The sequence below is a fragment of the Panthera leo genome, chromosome A2 (genome assembly GCF_018350215.1).
Source record: "Panthera leo isolate Ple1 chromosome A2, P.leo_Ple1_pat1.1, whole genome shotgun sequence".
Classification (NCBI taxonomy): domain Eukaryota; kingdom Metazoa; phylum Chordata; class Mammalia; order Carnivora; family Felidae; genus Panthera; species Panthera leo.
The window spans coordinates 96,783,776-96,807,510 of NC_056680.1; the positions used below are offsets into that span (position 1 = coordinate 96,783,776).

At 34.5% G+C, this 23,735-nt stretch overlaps 1 protein-coding gene across 1 annotated transcript in view; it reads left to right on the plus strand.

Moving 5' to 3' along the window:
* Positions 1 to 20,014, plus strand: part of CASD1 (CAS1 domain containing 1) — a 51,350-nt gene extending 31,336 nt beyond the window's left edge. The window contains exons 11-18 of the mRNA XM_042918016.1: positions 4,295 to 4,414; positions 5,387 to 5,543; positions 6,946 to 7,025; positions 9,355 to 9,456; positions 11,999 to 12,139; positions 12,693 to 12,770; positions 16,470 to 16,562; positions 18,566 to 20,014. Coding sequence (XP_042773950.1) covers positions 4,295 to 4,414; positions 5,387 to 5,543; positions 6,946 to 7,025; positions 9,355 to 9,456; positions 11,999 to 12,139; positions 12,693 to 12,770; positions 16,470 to 16,562; positions 18,566 to 18,832 — 1,038 coding nt within the window. The 3' untranslated portion in view covers positions 18,833 to 20,014. The remainder of the gene's footprint in view (positions 1 to 4,294; positions 4,415 to 5,386; positions 5,544 to 6,945; positions 7,026 to 9,354; positions 9,457 to 11,998; positions 12,140 to 12,692; positions 12,771 to 16,469; positions 16,563 to 18,565) is intronic.
* Positions 20,015 to 23,735: the final 3,721 nt, after the last annotated feature.

The window sequence follows — 23,735 nt, forward strand, 5'->3', positions numbered from 1 at the left end:
CATTCTTTAAAATGGGTCAGCATGGTATATGAATATCCATTGTATTATTCTTACAACTTTTTTGTTGGCTTAAAATGCATTAAAATAAAAACTTGGGAGAAGTATTACATGAAATTTTCAATAATCCAACATTGGCAGGTACTTGGCAGATTGCTGTGATAGTGTTTAATTTAGTTTAAATGAATAGTGTTTACTTTTTAAATGTAATAACCAAGTCCGAAGTTTGTAGGCCCAGCCCCAGTCTTGAGGGGATTTCAAAGCATGTTTGTGGACAGTGATTAAAGTGATTGGGAATAGTTAGCCTAGGTTTGACAACTATTTTCAGGTACTTGTAGAACAATCAGATCTAAGAATCAGTGTATGCAAAAGGCTCTAAGGCTAGACTCTCCATTATGGAAGCCGCTAGACACATGTGGCTGTTGAGCACTTGAAATATAGCTAGTTGGAATTGAGATGTGCTGTGAATGTGAAATACATACCAGTTAAGTATGATTAATTGTGATAAATGCATACTAAGTTCAAAAATTTAGCCTAAAACATATAAAATATCTTATTACATCCTCATTACATGTTAGAATGAAAGTATTTTGTATATATTCAATTAAATACATTATATTTATTAAAATTAGTTTCACTTGATTCTTTGAGCTTTTTAAATATTCTGGTAGCCATATTAAAAGTGCACTATGTGACTTGCATTTTATTTCTATTGCATAGCATTGCCCTAGAAGACTGAAGTTGGTAGCTTTTACATAGAGTTAGATTTCAACTTTTCTTGAAAAGGAACTTTATGGTAGTAAATGGCCATCTGAAAATGAATGGATTGCCTTGGGAATTTGTACATATTCTGCTGTTCAAAGTGTTCAGATACTTGAAGGGAATATTTTAGAGTGCTTTCAAGAATGAGGTGACAGGCTTAGATAAATCCTGAGGTTATTTTAATACGACATTTCCTACCTTCATCACTGTGATTCTAGTAGCTTACACCTTCATCGAAAATTTCTGATTTAACGATAAGACATTTAAAAAGAACTAATGATGAAGGGCAATAAATAAAAACCCTGTTTGATATATAGATGTCAGTGCTGTAAGAACTCTGAGGAAGGAAAAATGACTTTCATCTGAGAGTAAAGATAGGAAATTTTTGAACAGGGCTCTAAAGAAGAATAAGATTTGAATAAGCAAAATATGGTCACAAGAAGAATATTCCAGGGTAGAATAAACAGATAAACAAAGGAAAGGTGACAGGGAGGCACAAGAATCACTCTAGGACACAGAGAACCCTAACAGTTTGGCTAGAGTAGAAGGGGTATTGAAGAGTTTATGACCTATTATAAATTCAGGGCTTTTTGCCTTCTCAGAAAAGAAAAAGATGTGCTCAAGGGTGCATTCAAGGATATATACAAAAGATGCATACATTGAAGGACTCATAAAATCTATTTAAGATGTCTGCTTATTTTATTTTTTCCTACAAGGTATCACTTGGAAAACATACATTAACCTGAAGTGGCCATAAGTTTGTCAATGCTGGATAATCACAGAGTGATCAGATGCATCTATAAAATAGGAGCCAAAAAATGTTTACATAGATTTAGTAATTATCCCTAAAAGAATAATCTTATAATTGCAAGGGTTGGATGTCACTGAACAAGCCTTTTAAAGATCATTTCAAGGGGTGCCTGGGTGTCTCAGTCAGTTAAGCATCTGACTCTTGGTTTCAGCGCAGGCCATGATCTTGTGGTTCCATGAATTCAAGCCCCGCATCGGGCTCTGCACTGACAGTGCGAAGCTTGCTTGGGATTCTCTCTCTCTCTCTCTCTCTCTCTCTCTCTGCCTCTCCCCCACTCACGCTATCTCTGTCTCTCTCAAAAATGAATTAAAAAAATAAAAATAAATTTAAAAAAAGATTATTTCAAAACCAGTGCACTAGTTGTGTTGTGGAGATCATGATCATACACGTAAAGGGGTGGTGGCTGATAGGATGAATGACAGCATTCTAGGGTTATGAGAATTAGGAGTTATAAATGAGATATTTCCAGTGATTCCCATAAAATATAGATCAGAAATTTGTTACATTTCATTTAATTTCGAAGTGAAGATAGGAGGGGCGCCTGGGTGGCTCAGTCAGTTAAGCATCCGACTTTGGCTCAGGTCATGGTCTCGCGGTCCGTGAGTTCGAGCCCTGTGTCGGGCTCTGTGCTGGCAGCTCAGAGCCTGGAACCTGTTTCAGATTCTGTGTCTCCCTCTCTCTCTGACCCTCCCCCATTCATGCTCTGTCTCTCTCTGTCTCAAAAATAAATAAATGTTAAAAAAAGAAGTGAAGATAGGATGCTCTGAAAAACCATGGTAAATTATTCTAAGCATCTTGGTCATGATGTAACATTGATGTAGGAGAGTAAAATAAAATTGTTTTAGAAATTAAGGGTTGGGAGCACTTAGGTGACTCAGTCGGTTAAGTGTCTGATAGTTTCATCTCATAGTTTAAATTATCTCGGCTCAAATCATGATCTCACAGTTTGTGAGATGGAGCCCTCACATCAGGCTCTGCATTGACAGAGTGGAGACTGTCTGGGATTCTCTCTCTCCCTCTGTCTCTCTGCCCCTCCCCTGCTGGTTCGTTCGTTCATTCTCTTTCTCCCTCTCTCTCAAAATAAATAAATAAACTTAAAAAATTAAGAATGGGAGGGATTATGAAGATAAAAATCTTCTGCACAGCAAAGGAAACAACCAACAAAACTAAAAGGCAACCAACGGAATGGGAAAAGATATGTGCAAATGACATATCGGACAAAGGGCTAGTATCCAAAATCTATAAAGAGCTCACCAAACTCCACACCTGAAAAACAAATAACCCAGTGAAGAAATGGGCAGAAAACATGAATAGACACTTCTCTAAAGAAGATGTCCGGATGGCCAACAGGCACATGAAAAGATGCTCAGCGTCGCTCCTCATCAGGGAAGTACAAATCAAAACCACACTCAGATATCACCTCATGCCAGTCAGAGTGGCCAAAATGAACAAATCAGGAGACTATAGATGCTGGAGAGGATGTGGAGAAACGGGAACCCTCTTGCACTGTTGGTGGGAATGCAAATTGGTGCAGCCACGCTGGAAAACAGTGTGGAAGTTCCTCAAAAAATTAAAAATAGACCTACCCTATGACCCAGCAATAGCACTGCTAGGAATTTACCCAAGGGATACAGGAGTACTGATGCATAGGGGCACTTGTACCCCAATGTTTATAGCAGCACTCTCAACAATAGCCAAATTATGGAAAGAGCTTAAATGTCCATCAACTGATGAATGGATAAAGAAATTGTGGTTTATATACACAATGGAGTACTACGTGGCAATAAGAAAGAATGAAATATGGCCCTTTGTAGCAACGTGGATGGAACTGGAGAGTGTTATGCTAAGTGAAATAAGCCATACAGAGAAAGACAGATACCATATGGTTTCACTCTTATGTGGATCCTGAGAAACTTAACAGAAATCCATGGGGGAGGGGAAGGGAAAAAAAAAAAAAAAAGAGGTTAGAGTGGAAGAGAGCCAAAGCATAAGAGACTGTTAAAAACTGAGAACAAACTGAGGGTTGATGGGGGGTGGGAGGGAGGGGAGGGTGGGTGATGGGTATTGAGGAGGGCACCTTTTGGGATGAGCACTGGGTGTTGTATGGAAACCAATTTGACAATAAACTTCATATATTGAAAAAAAAAAGAATGGGAGGGAAATAATATTTCTAAATTATGTTTGCATATATTTTAATATACATTTTTTGCTAAATAATTAAATAAGTAGTTACACAACAATTTACAAATCTAAAGTCCATGTTTTTAAGGGAGCCAAAAATGTGGCATTTTGTTTTTTGTTTTTTTTTATCTTCTCACTGGGAAAATGTGAAATCCAGAGTTACCTCGTATTCAGCATATCTGATGATTAATAACTATGGATATCTTATATTTAATTCTAAGTGGAGGAAATACACAAAGTGTTTCACATTTATTAACTCCTGCATTCCTCATAAGAACCTTGTTATTTTGCATTTTAGAAAACTCGGACTTAAAGTCCCATAGCTGGTAAGGGGCAGAACCAGAATTTGAATCGGGTCTGATTCTGAAGTCTACATTTTTTTAGTGCTTGGTCTGTGTTGCGTAACTTTTGAACATAAATGTTTTTATTGAGCTTATACCAACTGGTAACGATGATCCATTGCCTTGATTAAATGTACTGGTTATGATGTTTCAAAGTATAGTTAGTGCCAACATATTTTACCTATTTATTTTTTGTCAACAGTTTTTGCCTGTGTACATGCACATCCGGGTTCTGGTTGCTGCATACCTGTTTCAGACAGGGTATGGGCATTTCTCATACTTTTGGATCAAAGGAGACTTTGGAATTCATAGAGTCTGTCAGGTAGGGATGATTTCAGTTCTTCTTCTTTCATTTTGACATAAAAATATGAATATGGTCATTATAAGGCCACCAATAATTTGAATATGACATTGCACTTTAAAGTTATGTTATTTCTGTGTTCTGTGGTTAATAATTCGAGATAAATAATTTATTACTGAGGGAAGGGAAAATGTAATTTAAGTGAATGTCTAATAAAAGGACCAGTACTCAAGGGACGACACTGCTAATTCACTTCAGTTTTATAGAAATGTACAGTTACCTGGAATTATTATAATATGCTATGTTTTCTTTAAGAAGAGGATTAATATTTATTAAGTTTCCACCTTATGCTGGACACTTCCTGAACATTATTTATCCCTCATTACAACCCTGAGTTGTGATCTTCATGTTTACAGAAAGGACACTGAGGCTCAGAGAGGTTAAATAATTTGCCTATGGTCAGATAGTAAGTGGTACAACTCTAATATCAATCTGCTTAAACCCTGTGTTCTTTGAGTGACATCACACGGTCTGACATGACTGTTAACAGAGGTCCCAAAGTCACTTTTTAATTTGAGTAATATTATTTTGTATCTATGACAACTCTCAACTTAATCCTAAATGGGGTAAATCAACATCAAACAGATGAAATGGACACCCTTTTGTTGACGTAATCTAATCTCTGCTTATAAACCATAGCCTTAGGAAGGAGACTTATGATTCTCTCCCTACATTTAGCAAGATGACAGTTGTAGCCAGAGGACAGCTGAGGTTGGTGTTTTACTTGGATTTAGTTAATATAATGATGCATAAATATTTTATATTCAACTCTTTACAGTGATTGTAGAACAAATGTAATTTTAAGGATTAGTAAAATATACTTGCAGTTATTACTTTGGTCTTAAATAAACGTTTGTACTCTGTCAGAGAGAATCTGTCTTTGCTTTTCCTGCATACCTGGAATGAAAACCATTTTCTTCTCCTTTTTAATAGGTCTTATTTCGTCTCAATTTCCTGGTAGTGGTGTTATGTATAGTAATGGATCGGCCTTATCAATTCTATTACTTTGTCCCCTTGGTCACTGTATGGTTCATGGTCATATATGTTACTTTAGCACTATGGCCACAAATAATCCAAAAAAAAGCAAACGGTAAATATACTCTCTTACTGTTAATAAATATATACTTTTCATGTACAAAATTTATTTCTCATTGTTAAAGGCTATTTTTTATTGAGACATAGTTTAAATTTATGTGTAGTTTTGATATTTGAAACTTTGTTCTTAAACTATGTTTCCAAAATGGTACAGCTAAATAATTCAAGTAATATAACAGTGCAGATTAATAGTTTGCATGTCTATTGTATGTATGTGTTTTTTTTAATCTAAATTTTTCAAAGTCGTTTTACACATCAGCTGACGCAGCATTTGTCAGACTGTCCTGTACAGAGCCCGAGTGAAGACCACTGGAGGAGAGGAGAGCAATCCAATGGGGCTCCAGGCCCTTATAGCCTTCTCTCGTCTTTGGCAGCTCTGCTTTATATATTTTACATGTATTGAGATTTTTGGATAAACATTCACTTACAAAAAGGCTTTTTATGTCAGCCAGGTCTAAAGGGCACTAATACAATTTACCCTCTAGACAACTCTTTACACACTTACTGTCAGCCTGTTGTGCATATAAAGAAACCTGAGCGTCCAGAAGGTCATCACCTTCAAACTCCACATAGCCAGTTACTGGTCATATTCAAAGTGAGGCCACATTCATTTCTCTTCATGCTTTTTCCCCCTGAAGATCATATCATTGAAATAAAAGCTTCCCTTTTTTGGAAAAATTAAAAATTGTTGTTTTTAGTAATTTTTAACTTAACTCTTTCAATCAAATATTATATATCAAAAATATCTTCCACTGACTTCCATCATAATGTCAAATAACTTTTTCAGGAAAGAGTTGAGTTCCAGCCTTTAATCAAGTCCATTAATGTCGTTGAATAGCCTTTGTACCTTAATCCCTCGACACAAACCTAACATATTAAATTAAATCAATATATATAAACTATGAACACGTAACTTAAAATATGCATACGTTAAAATACATTTTAAGGTTAAACGTTAGTCCATTAGGGAGTTCTTAAGCTCTTTCCTTGAAACTTTAATGTTTAAGCAGTGTTACCTAAGCTATATTCAACATGAATGTTTGTTAGAATTACATTGAACATATTGACATATTTTTCCAAATTTTGTTGTAACTTTGAATAGTACATGGGTATAATTGAATCCAGGAGATATTTTCAGATATATTTATAGTGGATGAACAGGAGATACGTAAGGTGTCAGGTGTGGGTTGTGGCCTCCTTCCTAGTGAGGCTGGTCCGTCTTTTCCTTTTTGCCCTTCTTACAGTTTATACCACTTACATATATTTTATGTATCCTATAGGCAGCCTTTGATTATTGTAAGGACTGTGCAGAGTATTAATACATTAAACAGAGACTATTTAATATGTTTTTTATGTAAATTTATACTTTTTAGTAAATTAAATGTTTTCTCTCTTAGGAAATTGTTTCTGGCATTTTGGCTTACTGTTGAAACTAGCCTTCTTGCTGTTATGTATATGTTTTTTGGCATATTCTCAGGTTTGTACAGTCTTTTCAGTTTATATTTTGTTCTATTTTATTTTAAAGTTCAAGTCAAAGTATGTAAGAAGAGTCAGAGCTTTTTTTTAGCTTCATTTTTTAATGACTGTAATAAAAGTGTCACTCTGTAGTTGACTACTCAGTGTAGTTCTTTTGAGACCTATCTACTTTTGTTACCACTGTTTTTGTTGTAAGAGCAATTTAAAGCTCTTCCTCTGGCAATTGTTCAAAATCCATTTTACTTGACTTTGATCAATCAGACGTTTATTGAATGCCTCTTATAAGACACTACTCTAAGTGGAGATCAAAATTCTCTTGACAGAATTTGCAGCTTGGTTTGTGCATTATTCATTGCTTCAAAGTGTTACTTGACTTTTCCATAACTGCATAGACTAAAATTTTGGCAGTTAGTAAAACCAACTCAGGAGCAAATGGGTTTGTATGTATGGAATATGTTTAATTTAATAAAATTTTTGGTCATTTTCTTACCTCTACCCTTTTATCCCCCTCTTATGACGGTTGAGATGTTTTCAGCTACTTTAGCAAGGTGGCAAATTCCTACCTGCTGGTCAGTCCATCAGACAGACATATTATTTGGGCAGTATGATCTTTATAACAAAATATTTTAATTTGAATGCCTGTAGTTGTGACTTATTCTGTAGTTTGCTCCCATCTCCAACATTCCCTGTCTTGTACTTAGCTGTGTCAGGTGCAAATGCCATATAAGCATCGTGTGTGTGTGTGTGTGTGTGTGTATGTGTGTGTGTGTGTGTGTGTGTGTGTGTGTGAGAGAGAGAGAGAGAGAGAGAGGGAGAGGGAGAGAGTGATCCTATAAAGCTGGTTTTTATTAGTTTGTTTTTGTAGGCTTTCATTCTTATTTTCATGCTTAGAAATAAAGCATTTTTATTTCTGCCTGACCTGCAAGGTTTTTTGCAGGAGATTTATAAATAATAAGGAAACAATAGCAAACGTATGAAGAAATAGCCAGGTAACTGCAACAGCTACTTGACACTTATTGATTAAAATTCCAAACACTCTGTGGTGCATCTGAGGGAGACAAGGGAAGGTGAACCAGAGGTTCAATAAAGGTTTCCCCAGCTTTGGATTAGTGTACAAAAGGAAAAAGTACATGGCCCAGTATAGCCCAGTGTCTTTCACAAAATGGGTGCTCATTAAAAACTTTTCTGTTGATCACATAAATAAATTTTTAATCAGAAATAATATGTTAAGTGCTAAATACATATATATGATCTACAGGACCATGTATTTCTAATAGATGCTAAATATTTCTATATTTTATTTTGATATTTATATTTCTGTACTTCATATCAATATTTATGATCTATAAGTACTTTATATTGCAACTCTTGGTAAGAATCCTCTATTTTCTGAGGCACAGATTTTGATAGGACCTCTGTTTAATAAGTTATAGGTATTTTAAATTCTTAAATGGTTAAATGGAGGATACTGTATTTTATTAAAATAATAAAGTTCTTATAAAGATTCAGCATTACCTAAAATACAATGCTGTTTTCACTTTTTTGGTTTTTAATAGCCTTTTTAAAAATTGTTATGTTACATTTTCTATGCTGTGGCATTAGGTCTAATAATGGAGCTTTCCTTCAAAAAGTTTGCCGTCCTTCTTTAGTCTGGGAATTGAGGTTTTTGTTCTCTTCTTTGAAAGACTTCATTAATGTGCAGGAATGCACCCAAGACTTCTGCCCCTTCAGTCCCAGATTTTCCAGGCTTGTCAGATTAATAAGAGAGTGCATTCACTAACTTGACCAGAGTAAAATTGTAAACTTTGTTTCAAAGGCTGGTAATGGCATTTGGGTATGGTTGATTAAGTAAGGTGACTAATTCGGAGGATTCTTTTAATTCAGATGGTTGATTATAGATTATTAAGGACATTTAGAGAAGGAAAAACTGTATTTTAACTTTAACCATCATTCTTTAGGATATTGATATCATAATGGCTGAGGTCTTTTGTATTTTGATGTTTTGATCAGTAAATATTAGCTGCTTTATGTAATAGATTAAAAACCTTAAATGGAAGAATTTTCCAGTTACTAGCTTACTTTTTGTTTTAATTTTGTAGTCTCAGTAGCCTTTCATGTGCAGTGAAAGTAAGTTAACAAAAAAGTTTTAAGTCATCTTTATTAGCCGTTAGTAAAATAAATTTATTTTCAAATGAACGTCAAATTAAAGAATTTTTAAATTGTGAATAACTTTTTTATAATCCTAGTAGAAAACTATAATTTAGAATAGAGTTAGAAAACAAGTATTGACTCATACCATCTTATTTTGTGTTCTGGATTCCTTTTCTCAGGGTGCATTTGAGAAGATCTTTTCTCTTTGGCCATTGTCCAAGTGTTTTGAACTGAAAGGGAATGTATATGAATGGTGGTTCAGATGGAGGTTAGACCGTTACGTATGTATTTACCTTGTGATCTTTTGCCATTTCAAATTAACGCTTTAAAAGAATTATTTGGAAAATTATAATTATTTTTATTTAGTTTTAGTATAAGGAAGTATGTTGACTTGGTAAATTAAAGCAGCCCTCCTCCCATTTTTTTATAGTGGAGAGAGGGTATGCATGTGTGTGTGTGTATATATATATATATATATATATATACACACACACACACACACATATATATATGTGTATATATATATACATATGTATATATATATACATATACATATATACATGTACACATATATATATATGAGCAGGAAAATACTGTAAAAATGTTGTCTATAAAGTGGCCTTTCTTTGAGACATAATTTTGATTTACAAATGACCCTTCATAGGGGTGCCTGGCTGGCTCAGTCATTGGAGCCTGTGGCTCCTGATATTGGTGTCGTGAGTTTGAGCCCCATGTTGGGTGTAGAGATTACTTAAATAAACTTAAAAATAAATGATCCCTATAAACTTAAAAAAAATAAAAATGATCCCTCATATATGTGTTTTGGCCATTCAACACAATATTTATTGAACCCTAGTATATGCTCTAGATGTTGGTTTTATGAGGAATATATTAGAGAAAGAAGACATACCACCAGGCTTCTAAGCCTTACAATCTAGTTTAAAACCCAAAGTTACTATTTATATTTAGGTACTAAGTTATATACAGTATGGATTTTGTGGTAGAAGTGTGTAAAGAAGAGAGAACAGTGTCATGGGTGATTCCGTAACTTTAATCTTGAAGGAAAGATTCAATTGGCCAGGAAATATCAAGCACAGCATTTGGAAAATAATGGACAATGAATAAATATTAATTACCTCTCTTCTCTCTTTCCCTTTTTTCTTCCATACTTCACTCATCCTATTTTTCATTCAACAAAGATTTTCTTTTTTTTATTGATTTAAAAAAATATTTTTAATGTTTATTTATTTTGAGAGAGAGAGAGAGAGAGAGAGAGAGAAAGCAGGGGAGGGGCACAGAGAGAGGGAGACACAGAATCCGAAGCAGGCTCCAGGCTCTGAGCTGTCAGCACAGAGCCCGACAGGGGGCTCAAACTCATGAACTGCAAGATCATGACCTGAGCCGAGGTCAGATGCTTGACTGACTGAGCTACCCAGTGCCCCAACAAATGTTTTCTTAATGCCTATTTTGTGCCATTTCTGGTTTCCAGTACCTATGCACTTTCCAGTATACTACATTGCACTTCAAAATCACATATAAATAAAAAGCTTTGCTAAAGTCTTGCTACCAACTTCTAAATTCTCAACCTAGTCATTACAGCAATCTACCGTGATAGTTCACTTTAAACCTTTGTTTAAAAAAAAAAAAAAAAAAGGAAGCTCTATGTGCTTTCTGGTCTACCATTTTTTTTTCCCCATTCTTGTGTGCATATGCTCCTTCTTAAAAGCATGATATTGGTGATGTTATTGTTGTTTTATTTGATTGAGAGTATCAAGATAAAATGTGTTTTATTTTGGTTGAGCATTTAAATTTTACCATATGTCTTCAGAATAGTTTATTGTTGTTGTTCTTTTTTTAAAGTTTAATTCCAGTATAGTTGACATATAGTGTTATATTGGTTTAAGGTGAACAATACAGTGATTCAGTAATTTTATACATTACTCAGTGCTTATCATGATAAGTGTACTATTAATCCCCTTCACCTATTTCACCCATCACCCCACCGACCTCCCCTCTGATGACCACCAATTTGTTCTCTGTAGTTAAGAGTTTGTTTCTTGGTTTGTCTCCTTTTTTCTTTGTTGGTTTGTTTTGTTTCTTAAATTCCACATATGAATGAAATCATATGATATTTGTCTTTCTTTGAATGACTTATTTCACTTAGCATTAAACCCTCTAGATCCATGTTATTGCATAAAAAGATTTCATTCTTTTTATGTCTGGATAGTATTCCATTGTGTGTGTATATATATATGCACACATCTTCTTTATCCATTCATCTATTAATGGACACTTGGGCCAATTCCGTATCTTGGCTATTGTAAATAATACTGCAGTAAACATAGGGCTGCATATATCTTTTCAAATTAGTGCTTTTGTATTCTCTGGATAAATACCCCGTAGTGGAATTATGGGATCACAGGGTAGTTCTACTTTTAATTTTTTGAGAAAACTTCATACTGTTTTCCACAGTGTCTGTACCAGTTTGCATTCCCATCAAAGTATACAAGAGGTCCTTTTTCTCCACATTCTCATCAACACTTGTTTCTTGTGTTTTTGTCATTATTTTGAACTTCTCTTTATTTCTTCACTTGCGGCTGAGACTGCTCAAAATGAACCAGCTTATCTCATATTGTTGCAAGAGCTGTGGATAGTTTCTAACAATCCTTGATTGTATGTCATTTCTTGAAGTTTAAGACCTTCATTTAATCTTTAAGCTTTTAACCTACTTACTTTTGTATATATTGTCCTTATTTTCCAACTATTTCTGCTACTTACTGAAATCTAGCTGTTTAAAACAAATTTTCTCTTCTTATTTTTTAGGTAGTCTTTCATGGAATGTTGTTTGCTTTCATTTATCTGGCTTTACAGAAGCGTCAAGTACTTTCTGAAGGAAAGGGTGAACCTCTTTTTTCAAACAAAATTTCAAATTTTCTATTGTTTATTTCAGTAGTTTCTTTCTTGGTAAGTTTCAAAGTGTAATCCTCTAGTTTTCCAAAATCCTAAATGGTACAGAATATTAACATTAAGAGATAGGGATTCAATCAATTATTTTTAATAAATCTTTACTTTTAAAATCCTTTTTCTCCATTTTCTTCTCATTGAACATAAATGCTAAGAGAATGTATATAAGTATGTGTATATATGCATGTGTTAAATATGAAGAATGACTGAGGACTCAGTGAAATGGAAATTTGTAAAAATGTAATAAATTTGGGGAAAAATAAAATGTGAGGTGTTTGACAGGAAGAGTGATCATTGCCTCATGATCACTATTTCCAGAGGAGCACAGACCTGTGCTCCTCTCTGTCTGCTTTCTTTTACTTAACAGTTGAGCATACCAAAATAAGTGATGACCGAACCTGTGGGCAGCTTTCACTAAGGCTTTTTAAATAACATAATGGAGCATAATGTTATTAACAAAACAAAACAAAAACTGTGTAGATTATGAGGAAGCTGCTTCATTGAGTCATAAGTATTTTCAGGAACTGATCCATATATATTCTTTTTGTTTTAGACCTATTCCATCTGGGCTAGCAGTTGTAAAAACAAAGCAGAGTGCAATGAACTCCACCCATCTGTATCTGTGGTGCAGGTAATTATCCTGATTTAGGAAAAAAAATGTTTTTCTTAATTCTTGATAAGAACACAGTCTTTAGAAGCAGAGAGATTTGAGATCAAACTATAAAATGTAGGTATGTTATTTAATCATCCTAACCCCTACCTTCCTTTACTGTACAGAAACCTTAAAATTTCTTTTAAAGGGTTGTTACATGAAATGTATGGGAATTGTCAATATTTGTCACTTTACAGTAGGCATTCAGAACTTGTTAACTCTCCTCATGTTTGCTTTGTCTTCATTTACTCATATTTCTTTATTAAATCATAACTATCAATGTGTTAAGTACCATGCTACATGTAAGAAGTTTACTGTTAAGATATATACAGCTCCTGCCCTCATAGAATTTATGGTCTAGTAGAGATATGAACCAGTAAATATTTGTTCATTTAACATTTTGCATGCATTTAACAAATATAACTATGCACTAATATTATGCTGGGGGTATTATAGACATAGTTCCTATCCTCCCAGAGCCTCCATTCTTCTATTACAGATAGTAATCATATAATCACCACATAATTATAAAGAGTCGTATATGATGCTACAAGAGAATATAGTAAGGGGATATGACCTAGTTGAAGTTGTAGCAGGCATGGTCTGGGGTCAGAAATTATTTCCCTGAGAAAATTAAGTTGAGAATGGAGGGATAAAGGACAGCAAGAACTCAGGCCCTGCAATGGAAGGGAGCAAATTGACATTCAGGAAATTTACAGAAAGTTGTTCAGGCTAGAACTCAGCCAGCGTCTAGAGAAGTGTTTGGTAGTGACTGAGAGGTGGGCAGAGGCGAGGGGCAACTCAAAGCAGATTGACATTTTGCAGGGATACCTCCCTGCAAGTGATGATGGGACATTGTGATAGTGTGGCGATGGTTAAATACAGGAAGCTTTGGAAGCATGTGGGGTTTCTTCTCAAGCTATCTTGGTATCTGAGCAGGGTTCTTAGAGAAAGTAGTGTCCAAGCCATGACCTAATAAATGAGTAGTCCAGCAAAGAGGAGCAGGGGTCATTTCTAGAGGATCTTCTCTTAGGTCTTAAGTTCTCTTCAGTGCAAGGAACTATTTTATTCCTTTTAAGCCTCTATATAGTCAGTAGAATTGAGCATGTGACAGACTCTTAAAATGTAATTGATAATGAAATTTTAAACATTATGCTGTAGTCATGTGGCATTTTCACGACTTCTGTAGACAGTAATAGTCCTTACCAGTAATGATTGGTATATCATATTTGATATCATTTCTGTTACTCATAATGGAAGGGAGGTGTTACCGTTCATGATGCACCAATACAGAACAATATAAGAAGAGCTAAGGGAAAGAGTAGATACACATACAATAACAGGCAAGCACTGCTAATCCTTATCACCTTCCTTTCCAGTCACTACCCTCTACACACTCCTGTTTACTTAATACTTTTTCAGTGAGGGCCTTAGCCCCTCTGGTGCAGAGGAAAAGAATGGACAGGGAGCATAAATTGAAGCAAGTACTAATTTTATTAGCAGCTACTTCTTTTCAAGGGACCCAGTCCCCTACTGTAAAAACCAGATCATCCAGGGAGCCCCAAATTTTACATCCTTATCACACTTCACTCTTATTTTCAGATGCCAAAGGGTAACGTAGGTGTGAGGGTATAGGTGTAGATGTGTGTATATAGGACATTGTGGTTTTTAAAAATGATATATATGATTGTGTACCTTTAGCATACTTATCTGAGGGAGCTTCTTAAGATTTTAACATGTACAAGATTCCTAGTTTTCTGTTAGAAAGTATTTTCCCAGCCTGGCCTGCAGAAGGCTTATATATCAAATCTTTTTTTTTTTAATTCAAGTATAATTAACAGTGTTATGTTAGTTTCAGGTGTATAATATAATTGTTCAATAATTCTATACTCTCAATCCTTCTATCTGTTTCACTCTTGTAGAGCAATCCTAGAATCCTGACCTTTTAGTTTTGCCCATCAATCTGGATAGAAATTTCCAGAAGGGCTTGTTATAGAACAGCATACAGGTGATTAACCATAAATAATGTATATTAAGTGCTTAGCACAGTACCCAACAGGTTATAAATGCTGAACAAATTTTAAGCATTATTATTATTTCTTTACAAAGCTAATAAGGATGGCTCCCTAGACCCCTGTTATCTTTTCCATGGCTATTATTTGATTTTCTATCCCCCTTATCACATTGTTTAGTAAGTGTATGACAAAACTCAGACTGGAATATGCTAAAGAAATAAGTACATATTCTTTCTAAAGTTAGAAAGAAAGAAAGTGATTTGCTTAAAACTATTCCTGATTTTTCTGAGAGCTCAGACTAGTGATTTGTAGGTATCTGTCATTCTTCCTAGCATTTTACAGTTTACGCAGTACTTTATAATAACTCATTAAATGGTTTCATGTTCAAGGGTTTTGTGTAGGTCTCACCTTTATGATTTTTACCATTACATATACCAGCTGTGCTATTAAACCTAATATGTTTCTTAAATGACTCACAGTGCATGCTATGATAAGTACCTCTTATGTGTTTTCTCATCAAATGCTCACATCAACCTTCCAAGTAAATCATATCCCTATTTATATGAATGAGGAAACAGACCTAAGGGAGTAAAGTACCTTGCCTTAAATCCCAAAACTAATACAAGGGAAAGGCCAGATTCAAACTTGAGTCCCTTTGATGCTATTGCCCATGAAGATTACTCAACTTAATAGTACCTGAGTAGTTCACTTTGGTTCCTTTTTCCCAATGATTGAGGGACCCACAGATCTCCTATTTGCTCATCTTGTATGCATCCCAGAGGCTTCTTCCGAAAGCCTTTGACCAGATGCCCAGAATGATCAACACTGAATATGGGATTTTTCTCTGAAGTGCAAATAGATCTTTCAATCTTTTTATGAGAGAAGTTTTAGGAGAGAAGATGTTTGTGAAAGTGAAAACTTTTTTACTTACAATTTCTTTGTTCTTTATAAGGAGAGTAGATTCTAAAGAGAGCTCTTTGCTTGATAAACTAGTTATTGAGTGTGACACTGAATTAGAAGTTTAGAAAATTCAAGATTATTCCACCTAGTACAGAAGGGTGGGGGAGAGAGGTGAAGGCCAGCGCCCAAAAGCTGGAGATTGTTTTTGGAGAGAAGAGATCAAAAGGAGAAAATACATTACATGTGAATGCAGTTCAAGGCATCATTTGCCTGGCCATACAGAGCAAACATGAGGACATCTTAAAAGTCCTGCCATTTCTCATCTTTACATGGCTGTTAGTGGAAGGAGGCTTTTGAAGAGAGCAAAAGGAAGGCATATGGATGCCAGTCAGGCAGATACTTTATGGAAGAAGCCAAATTGTATCATGAAATTTTATGAATTTTGCTACACAACATAGGATATCATTTCTTTCTACACAAAGGGCCTCACGTGGGTTTACAATTTTTCAAATACACATAAAATTGTTCAGCCATGCACTACCTACATTCTGCACTGGCATGCGGTATACATACAGAGCACATGTTGAGAAACCTAACATGGACAGACTCTAGAACAAAAATGACTTGCCAAAACTTTATTGAAAAAAAACATTGTGTATGTATCAAATAGTCCAAGAACATAGATAATAAAGTTCTCACTTGACAGGAAGCAAACACTTTTAGTAAACAGATTATTTATTTTGCCTTTGTGGTTTTTCCTTAGATTTTAGCCTTCATCCTAATAAGGAATATCCCTGGATATGCCCGTTCAGTTTATAGTTCATTTTTTGCTTGGTTTGGAAAAATTTCATTAGAGGTTGGTACATTAATATTTTGTTCTATCTTCTATAGCCAAGTGTTACATGCAGGTGTGTGTGTGTGGCTGTGTGTGCGTGAATCCAACAGACATTTTTAAAAAATCAAAGCTATGTTATTTATGGGATTATAGAAAAAAATTCAGAACTTTCAACAGCAGTAGAATAGTATGTTTTTAAAGCCTTACTTAAATGACTGGACATAGATGACTTTCAAATATTCTTTATATTGTTTTAAGCTTTTAAACACAACTAAGATGCTGAGATCAGGAGAGAAAAAAATTAAATAGATATAAATGAAATTTATAAATAGATATGAATGAAGACAAGCTGAGGGGATTTTGATTTGTTCTTCATCTCCATAATTAAATATTACTAGAATTTAGTTTATCAATACTTATCCTAATAAAATTCAGGAAATTTTGTGATTGGAAATTTGGGGAAATTTTTTAAACTCATTACATTCTGTGTGCAGTACCTAATATGAATTATTTAAAACCTTAAAGTATGTTTTAAAATACATTCTGCCTATTCTGAGCTCTATTATTCAAAGTAGAACATTTTACTTTCTTAAATGTTTATTTATTTATTTGAGAGAGAGAGAGAGAGAGAGAGAGCGCGCGCGTGCGCGCGCGCGCGGGAGGGAGGGAGCAGGGTGAGAGGCAGAGATAGAGGGAGACAGAGAATCCCAAGCAGGCTGCCCGCTGTCAGCCCAGAGCCCAACATGGGGCTTAAACTCATGAACCATGAGATCATGACCAGAGCTGAAATCAAGAGTGGAATGTTTAACTGACTGAATCACCCAAGCGCTCCCAAGATAGAACATTTTAAAACAGTGGAATTCATATTGTAATCATAGAAGATACATTTTAGAGTATAAGATTTATTAAGTTGTTTTTAAAATAGGGAAAATAAATTTTTGAGTTCTTGAATAAATGTTCTATTATTTTTTTGTCTCATAAGTGAGACTGAATAGAATTTAGAATTATTAATCGAGAATGGCTTACCAAATCATTCAGTAGATATAAAGAATATTTTGCCAACCTCTTAATACTTGGAGTATGAGAGTTTGTATAAATTTTAGTTGAATGAAGTTATAATTTGGTATTTCTAGTAAAAATAAATTTTAGGGCACCTGGGTGGCTCAGTTGGTTAAGTGTCTGACTTTGGCTTAGGTCATGATGTCATGGTAGATGAGTTCAAGCCCCACGTCGGGCTCTATGCTGTCACCACAGAGCCCTCTTCAGATCCTCTGTCCCCCTCTCTTTCTGCTTGCACATGTGCGTGTGCACACACACTTTCTCAAAAATAAATAAACATTAAAAAAATATATAGAAATGTTATGGTCTCATATTTGGGAGGTAGTTTAAGCATTTTTCTACTCTTTGATATTTTGAACCAATTTCATGAGAGAACATTTGTGATCACAATCAAAGTTGTAGTGGTGTCATCTAATATGTATATTCACATCAAAGTTGAAATATACTATGGAAGCATGAAAATACAGTTGAAAAAATTTGTCTGGCCATTCAAAGCACACTTGAAGACATCTTAAAATCCATGCCATTTCCTGCTCATGTATCCACATACAGAAATATGGTTCACAAATATAATTAAATATGCAGTATGCACATATGTGTATATATATATATATATATACACTTATGTGCATAGACACACACGTAGTGATTCTTTATTTGGTGTCTAAATACCAGAGTTCAGATATCATTCTGTCAGCTGTCTTCTATGTCATGCAAAAAAAATGTTTTTTAAAGTTCTAAGGGTCCTGTTTTATTTCTTGGGGACTTCGAAGTAGTACTTGAGCAAGTAGGAGTTCTGGAGAGTAGACCACAGTAGACTTTTCAGGACCAAGAGTGAAACAGAATTAAATGGTTTGGAAAAAGCCTGCTAATGTAATGATGCTACCAAATGTTTAAGTTAGGCAAAACTGTGAGATAGTCCTGGACCATCTGTGCATATCTAACTTTAGATACTTTCCTTCCAGCTGTTTATTTGCCAGTATCACATCTGGCTGGCAGCGGACACAAGAGGCATCTTGGTTCTCATACCCGGAAACCCTATGCTCAACATCATTGTCAGCACTTTCATATTTGTTTGTGTGGCACATGAAATTTCTCAGATCACTAATGATCTTGCACAGATTATTATTCCTAAAGATAACTCATCTCTGTTGAAAAGGTTGGCATGTATAGCTGCATTTTTTTGTGGACTCCTCATCTTATCATCGATTCAAGACAAATCCAGACATTAGGTTCCTAAGATCCTAAAAAACTTAAACTCTTCAGACTAATTTTGTGTCTGCCTAGAGGAGAAAAGTATCTATCTGGAGATATAAATGTATATGTAAGTTAATTTGTGTGGCAAGAGGACAGCTCAGTGGCGTCTGTTGAACATGTGTGGTTGTATATATATTGGAAATGTACATCTCCAATGTGAAATACTGAAAAAAAAAAATTGAAGCAGAGTGCATTGTATAGGACTGCATGTGAAAAGTCTTTTCTACTGGATCTATATTGCCATTTATAAATGATTTTAAGTTAACATGAAGGCAGGGAAATAATTACCTTTCCAGTAAATACATATAAATAATTTAATTAGCTTAGTGACACCACTGAGTGTTTTGATATTTACTAAATTTGTGGTAATAAGATTGTCTACACCTGTATTTATCATGCAACTTCCTACTTCACCGAAACTTTCTTAAGAATGACTGCAGTATTGTTTTCTTATCATATGTGCAATGATGTGGAATGATAAACAGTATGCCTTTAATTTATATATGTTCATGTTCTGATGTTGTTTCCTGACATGATTTTTCTTCCTAACTGTGTTTTTCAGGTATACCTAAATCTTTGTACACTTTGTCTCACAGAGTTGTTCTAGGCTCCATGACAGGGTTTTGTCACTGTTGATGCTGTTGCTTCTTTTTATAAAAAGGCCAAATTTTCTTTCCAATCCAGACATTCACATGTTTTCTTTCCTGAAGCTGTACCAGTGTAAAACCAGTACCCTGTGGATCCATTTAATGTTTTCCTTCAACTAATTAATTTCTGTCTATTTCCAATGTTTGGAAAGCTCTTTATAATCATTTTGGTATTTCCTATTACTCCCCCCTATTTTTAAAATATTTATCAATCTAACTTGTGCAGTGTAGTAAAAATTCAAGTTGTTATGAGTGAGATATATTAACCATGAGTAGAATTTTAAGTAAACCGGTGACTTCGGGCAATGTATGTTTTTCATTTTGTTTTGTTACAGGCTGTTAGAGGTATAAATTTATTTATCTGTTGTACAGATTTGATTATAACTTTTAATGTTTGAAAGATTGCACTTGTTTGTTCTTACTGTGTGTGGGATAAAATATATTTTCTGTTCATGGTATATGAAAATATGGAGTAATTTAAACAGTAAATAAACATTCTGTGGATGCTTATTTTTGTATCAGCAAAGTATCAATTAAACTGTATGTGTCCTTTTTTTTTTTAAATCTGGATCCATTAATGATTGGTTCAAATTTCTAATTCATTTATTTTATTCAGCTTAAGTTTATTTTCCCAAACTCTTAGTGTATTGGGAGAGGTCACTGTGATAGTTGAATAAGGAATGATTTAGTTTTCAGAGTCACAGAGGATAATCTGCTTTTCTACCCAGGAAGTTTAAGCATTATGCTTTATTAGTAGCCTTATTTGAAGATTTTAAACATTTAATTATTATTTCTTCAGCACTGGATTTATGTGCTAGTGGTATCTTCCCATTAATTGTGGAATAATTCTCAGACAAAAATGTGTGTTCTTTCTTCTTCTCTCTTCTTCTGCCCTTACTTAATCTTTTGACATTTCCCAGATAGACAATTGTAATGATTCATTGCTCTGCCTCCTAGACTGCAGCCTTATAAGTAGAGAATAGTATAGTTATAAATCAAAAACTTCCAAGCACCGTGATCACATTATTCTTGCTGGTGTGGCTTGCCAATGAGTAGAGTGCATTTTAATTTAGCTTGTAAGTTTTATCACCTGAAAAAGATTCTTCCCGATGAAACAATTGAAAAAGAAAGATGACCAGTATTTCTCTGTTTTTTGGAAGCACTTATGTCTTCCAATCATGATACCCAATGAATATGTTTTCCTTCCTATTTGAACTCAAGCATAGAGCTTAACTAGCAAGCCATTTCTTCACATGCTCTCATTTCATATGTCCCACTCTTTTATTTATAGTTATATATCATAACTAAAATATAGTACATTTGTAATTAAAGCGTATTCTATTTACATTAAATTTTCTTAATGAGTCTTTATGGGTAAGAGGTTATTGTGGTAAAAATTGCCATAAGGACAGCATCTATGAATGGTATATGTTTTAATACTGTTTCTGCATTGATTCAGATTCTGACTATCATAGCTCTGTCATCCCATTCTTCAGAAAAAGATGTTTAACAGAATATTTCAACACACTAAAATTGAGATAAAACCATGGAGGTTCTCTAAACTCAGATTGTCTGTAATATAAATCACACTGAGAAATCTACCATCTGGGCCCAAAAGATACTTGGTTGACTCAAATCTACTGCAATCCTTCCCCATTTCCTTTGCCAAACCTTCCCATTTTTATGGATAGCCAAAAAAGCATTAAATTCAGAGCCTTGAGCAAAAACCATTCACTGTACCTATCAGCTAGATAGATCCTATCGTTTGCTTTAGGTACTGATATGAAATAACATTTATACCCTACCATTCCATTCTAAGATAAATAGCCAGTTAAAATTTTTAAGGTGAGTGAATTTTTCCCCCACAAATGCTGCATTATTTCAAATGTGATCACAGGAAGCTTGTAAGCTTTGTAAAGTTAATTTTAATAATAACCATATCTGTCATTGTTTATATTTAATTTTTCTTACTAGATTATAAACATTAAGGCTAAATAAATATAAGACTAAGGGCATAACCTTCATGTGATAGATCCTCAATAAAAGCCAGTTCTTCAGAGAATGCAAGTTTTAGGACAATGCCTCATTCCCTTAAATTGTCTCTTCTGCTTTATATGTGGACTTATAACACAGAGCCAAGTTGGAATTTTTATGCTGCACTGTATTAAAATACTAATATGCTATCATATGGTTCAACCTAACAGCTTCCCTTTTGTAAAAATAAAGTAACTTGGGTAGTTATCTGCAGAACTGATCCTGACAACTACTTCAAAAATTCCAAATACTAAGTTTGGTTTTATTTAGGGTGATTTTGAGGATTGGTGAAGACAAGATAAATTTGAAAATCTCCATTAAGTCTATATTTGTCTTTTAATGAAACTCCTCTTAATTTCTTGTATAAATTAGAAGTATTTTCTATTTTTTTTTAAAGTTAGATCCATAGGGGCTTCTGGGTGGCTCAGCCAGTTAAGCATCTGACTTTGGCTCAGGTCACAATCTCATGGTTCATGAGTTTGAGCCCCTCATGGGGCTTAATGCTGTCAGCACAGAGCCTGCTTCAGATCCTCTGTCCCCTTATGTCCCTGCCCCTCTACTGCTCGTGCACTCTCTCTCTCTCAAAAATAAGCATTAAAAAAAAAGTTAAAAAAAAATTAAAGATCAATAAGGTAATATAAGCAAGAGACTATTTTCCAAAAGTAGAGTTGATATTATGAGCTAATGGTTTAATTAGAAATGATTTGTTTAACTTATTTCTTATTTACAAAATACTTTTAAAATACCATTTCAGAGCATAAAAATGGGACAGATCAATATTTTAAAAGGAAATTTGTGGTTACCTAGAAGTATTTCTGTCTTGCATAGGGCGAAATCTTCATGCTTAAAAGTAATTATTACAATATTTTAAAATTCAGCTAATTTTATTAGCTTTTACTTTTCATTTAGAAAGCATCTAAGACAATTTTCTGATAGTCACCAAAAAGAAAACTATTAACAAGATTTTATTTTTTAATTCTACAGCTACTGCAGATGGATTATTTCTTATAATCTCCATTGCCGAAATAACAAAGCTGGAATTTAGCTTGATGGTAAAAGTTCTCCATGTTTATCATCCCATCTCTTCTTAATATGAATTCCAGCCAGGCTAGTCTTACTGTCCCCCAAATATCATACTATTCTTTTGTTCTCACTCTTTTCATCTACCTAAATCCAACTTATTTTAAGAATTCTAAGAATTAAGAATTGAATAATTTAAATTCCACCATCTCTGTGAAAACAATACTTTCTTTATCTTATTTTTTTAAACTGTTCTAGCACGAATTACCTACTCCCATTATTTTGTCATTTCTTCAGTAAGGTTGCAACTCCAGGGTCAAGGTGGTATAGTAAGGTGCCATACACAAAGTAGATTAAAAAGTCTTGACCATCAGCTGAAGGATTCTGGCTTTATTTCTCCCAACTTAAAAACAAACTCCTCTTAATCTCTTGTGTTCCCAAAGCTACTGCTGTGTTTATTTCTCCTACCGGCCCAAACTGCTCTTGTCAAGATCAACAAGAACCTCCATATTGCTAAATCCAATGATCGATTTCCAGTCTTCACCCTACTTGACCTATATAGGCAGTATTTGACACAGTTGATTCACTACCTCCCTTTTCAACCATCTTCACTATGATTCCAGGACACCATCGTTTCCTGTTTTCTCCTCTCCTCACGAGCCATTCCTTCAAGCTTGTTCCCTGCATCCTCTCTTCACACCCTCAACCTCTAAACTGCAGTTCCCCAAAGCCCAGACCTCAGACATCCATACTCACGTCTTAAGTGATTATCACCTAGTCACGTGACTTTATTATCTATATTCTGATGACTAGTAAATTTATAACTTCAGATATGTTCAACTGCCTGTTCAACATCTCCATTTGAATATCTAAAACACATATCAAACTTAGCAAGTCTAAAACAAAGCTAAGCTTCCCCACTACTGGCCACAAACAAAAACACCACCATCTTCCTCTTCTCAGTAAATGGTGACTACATGCTTCAACTTGCCCAAATAAAAAATTTTGACTCCTTTTTTCTTACACCTTACCATCTTATATTTTAGTAAATCTTGTCAAAATGTATCCGTAATTCAGTAATTCAATCACCTTCATCACCTCCAATGGGATCACCCTGCTTCAAAACCCACCAGCACTTTCCTGGAATATTATAATGACTTCACTTTTTCCCCATACT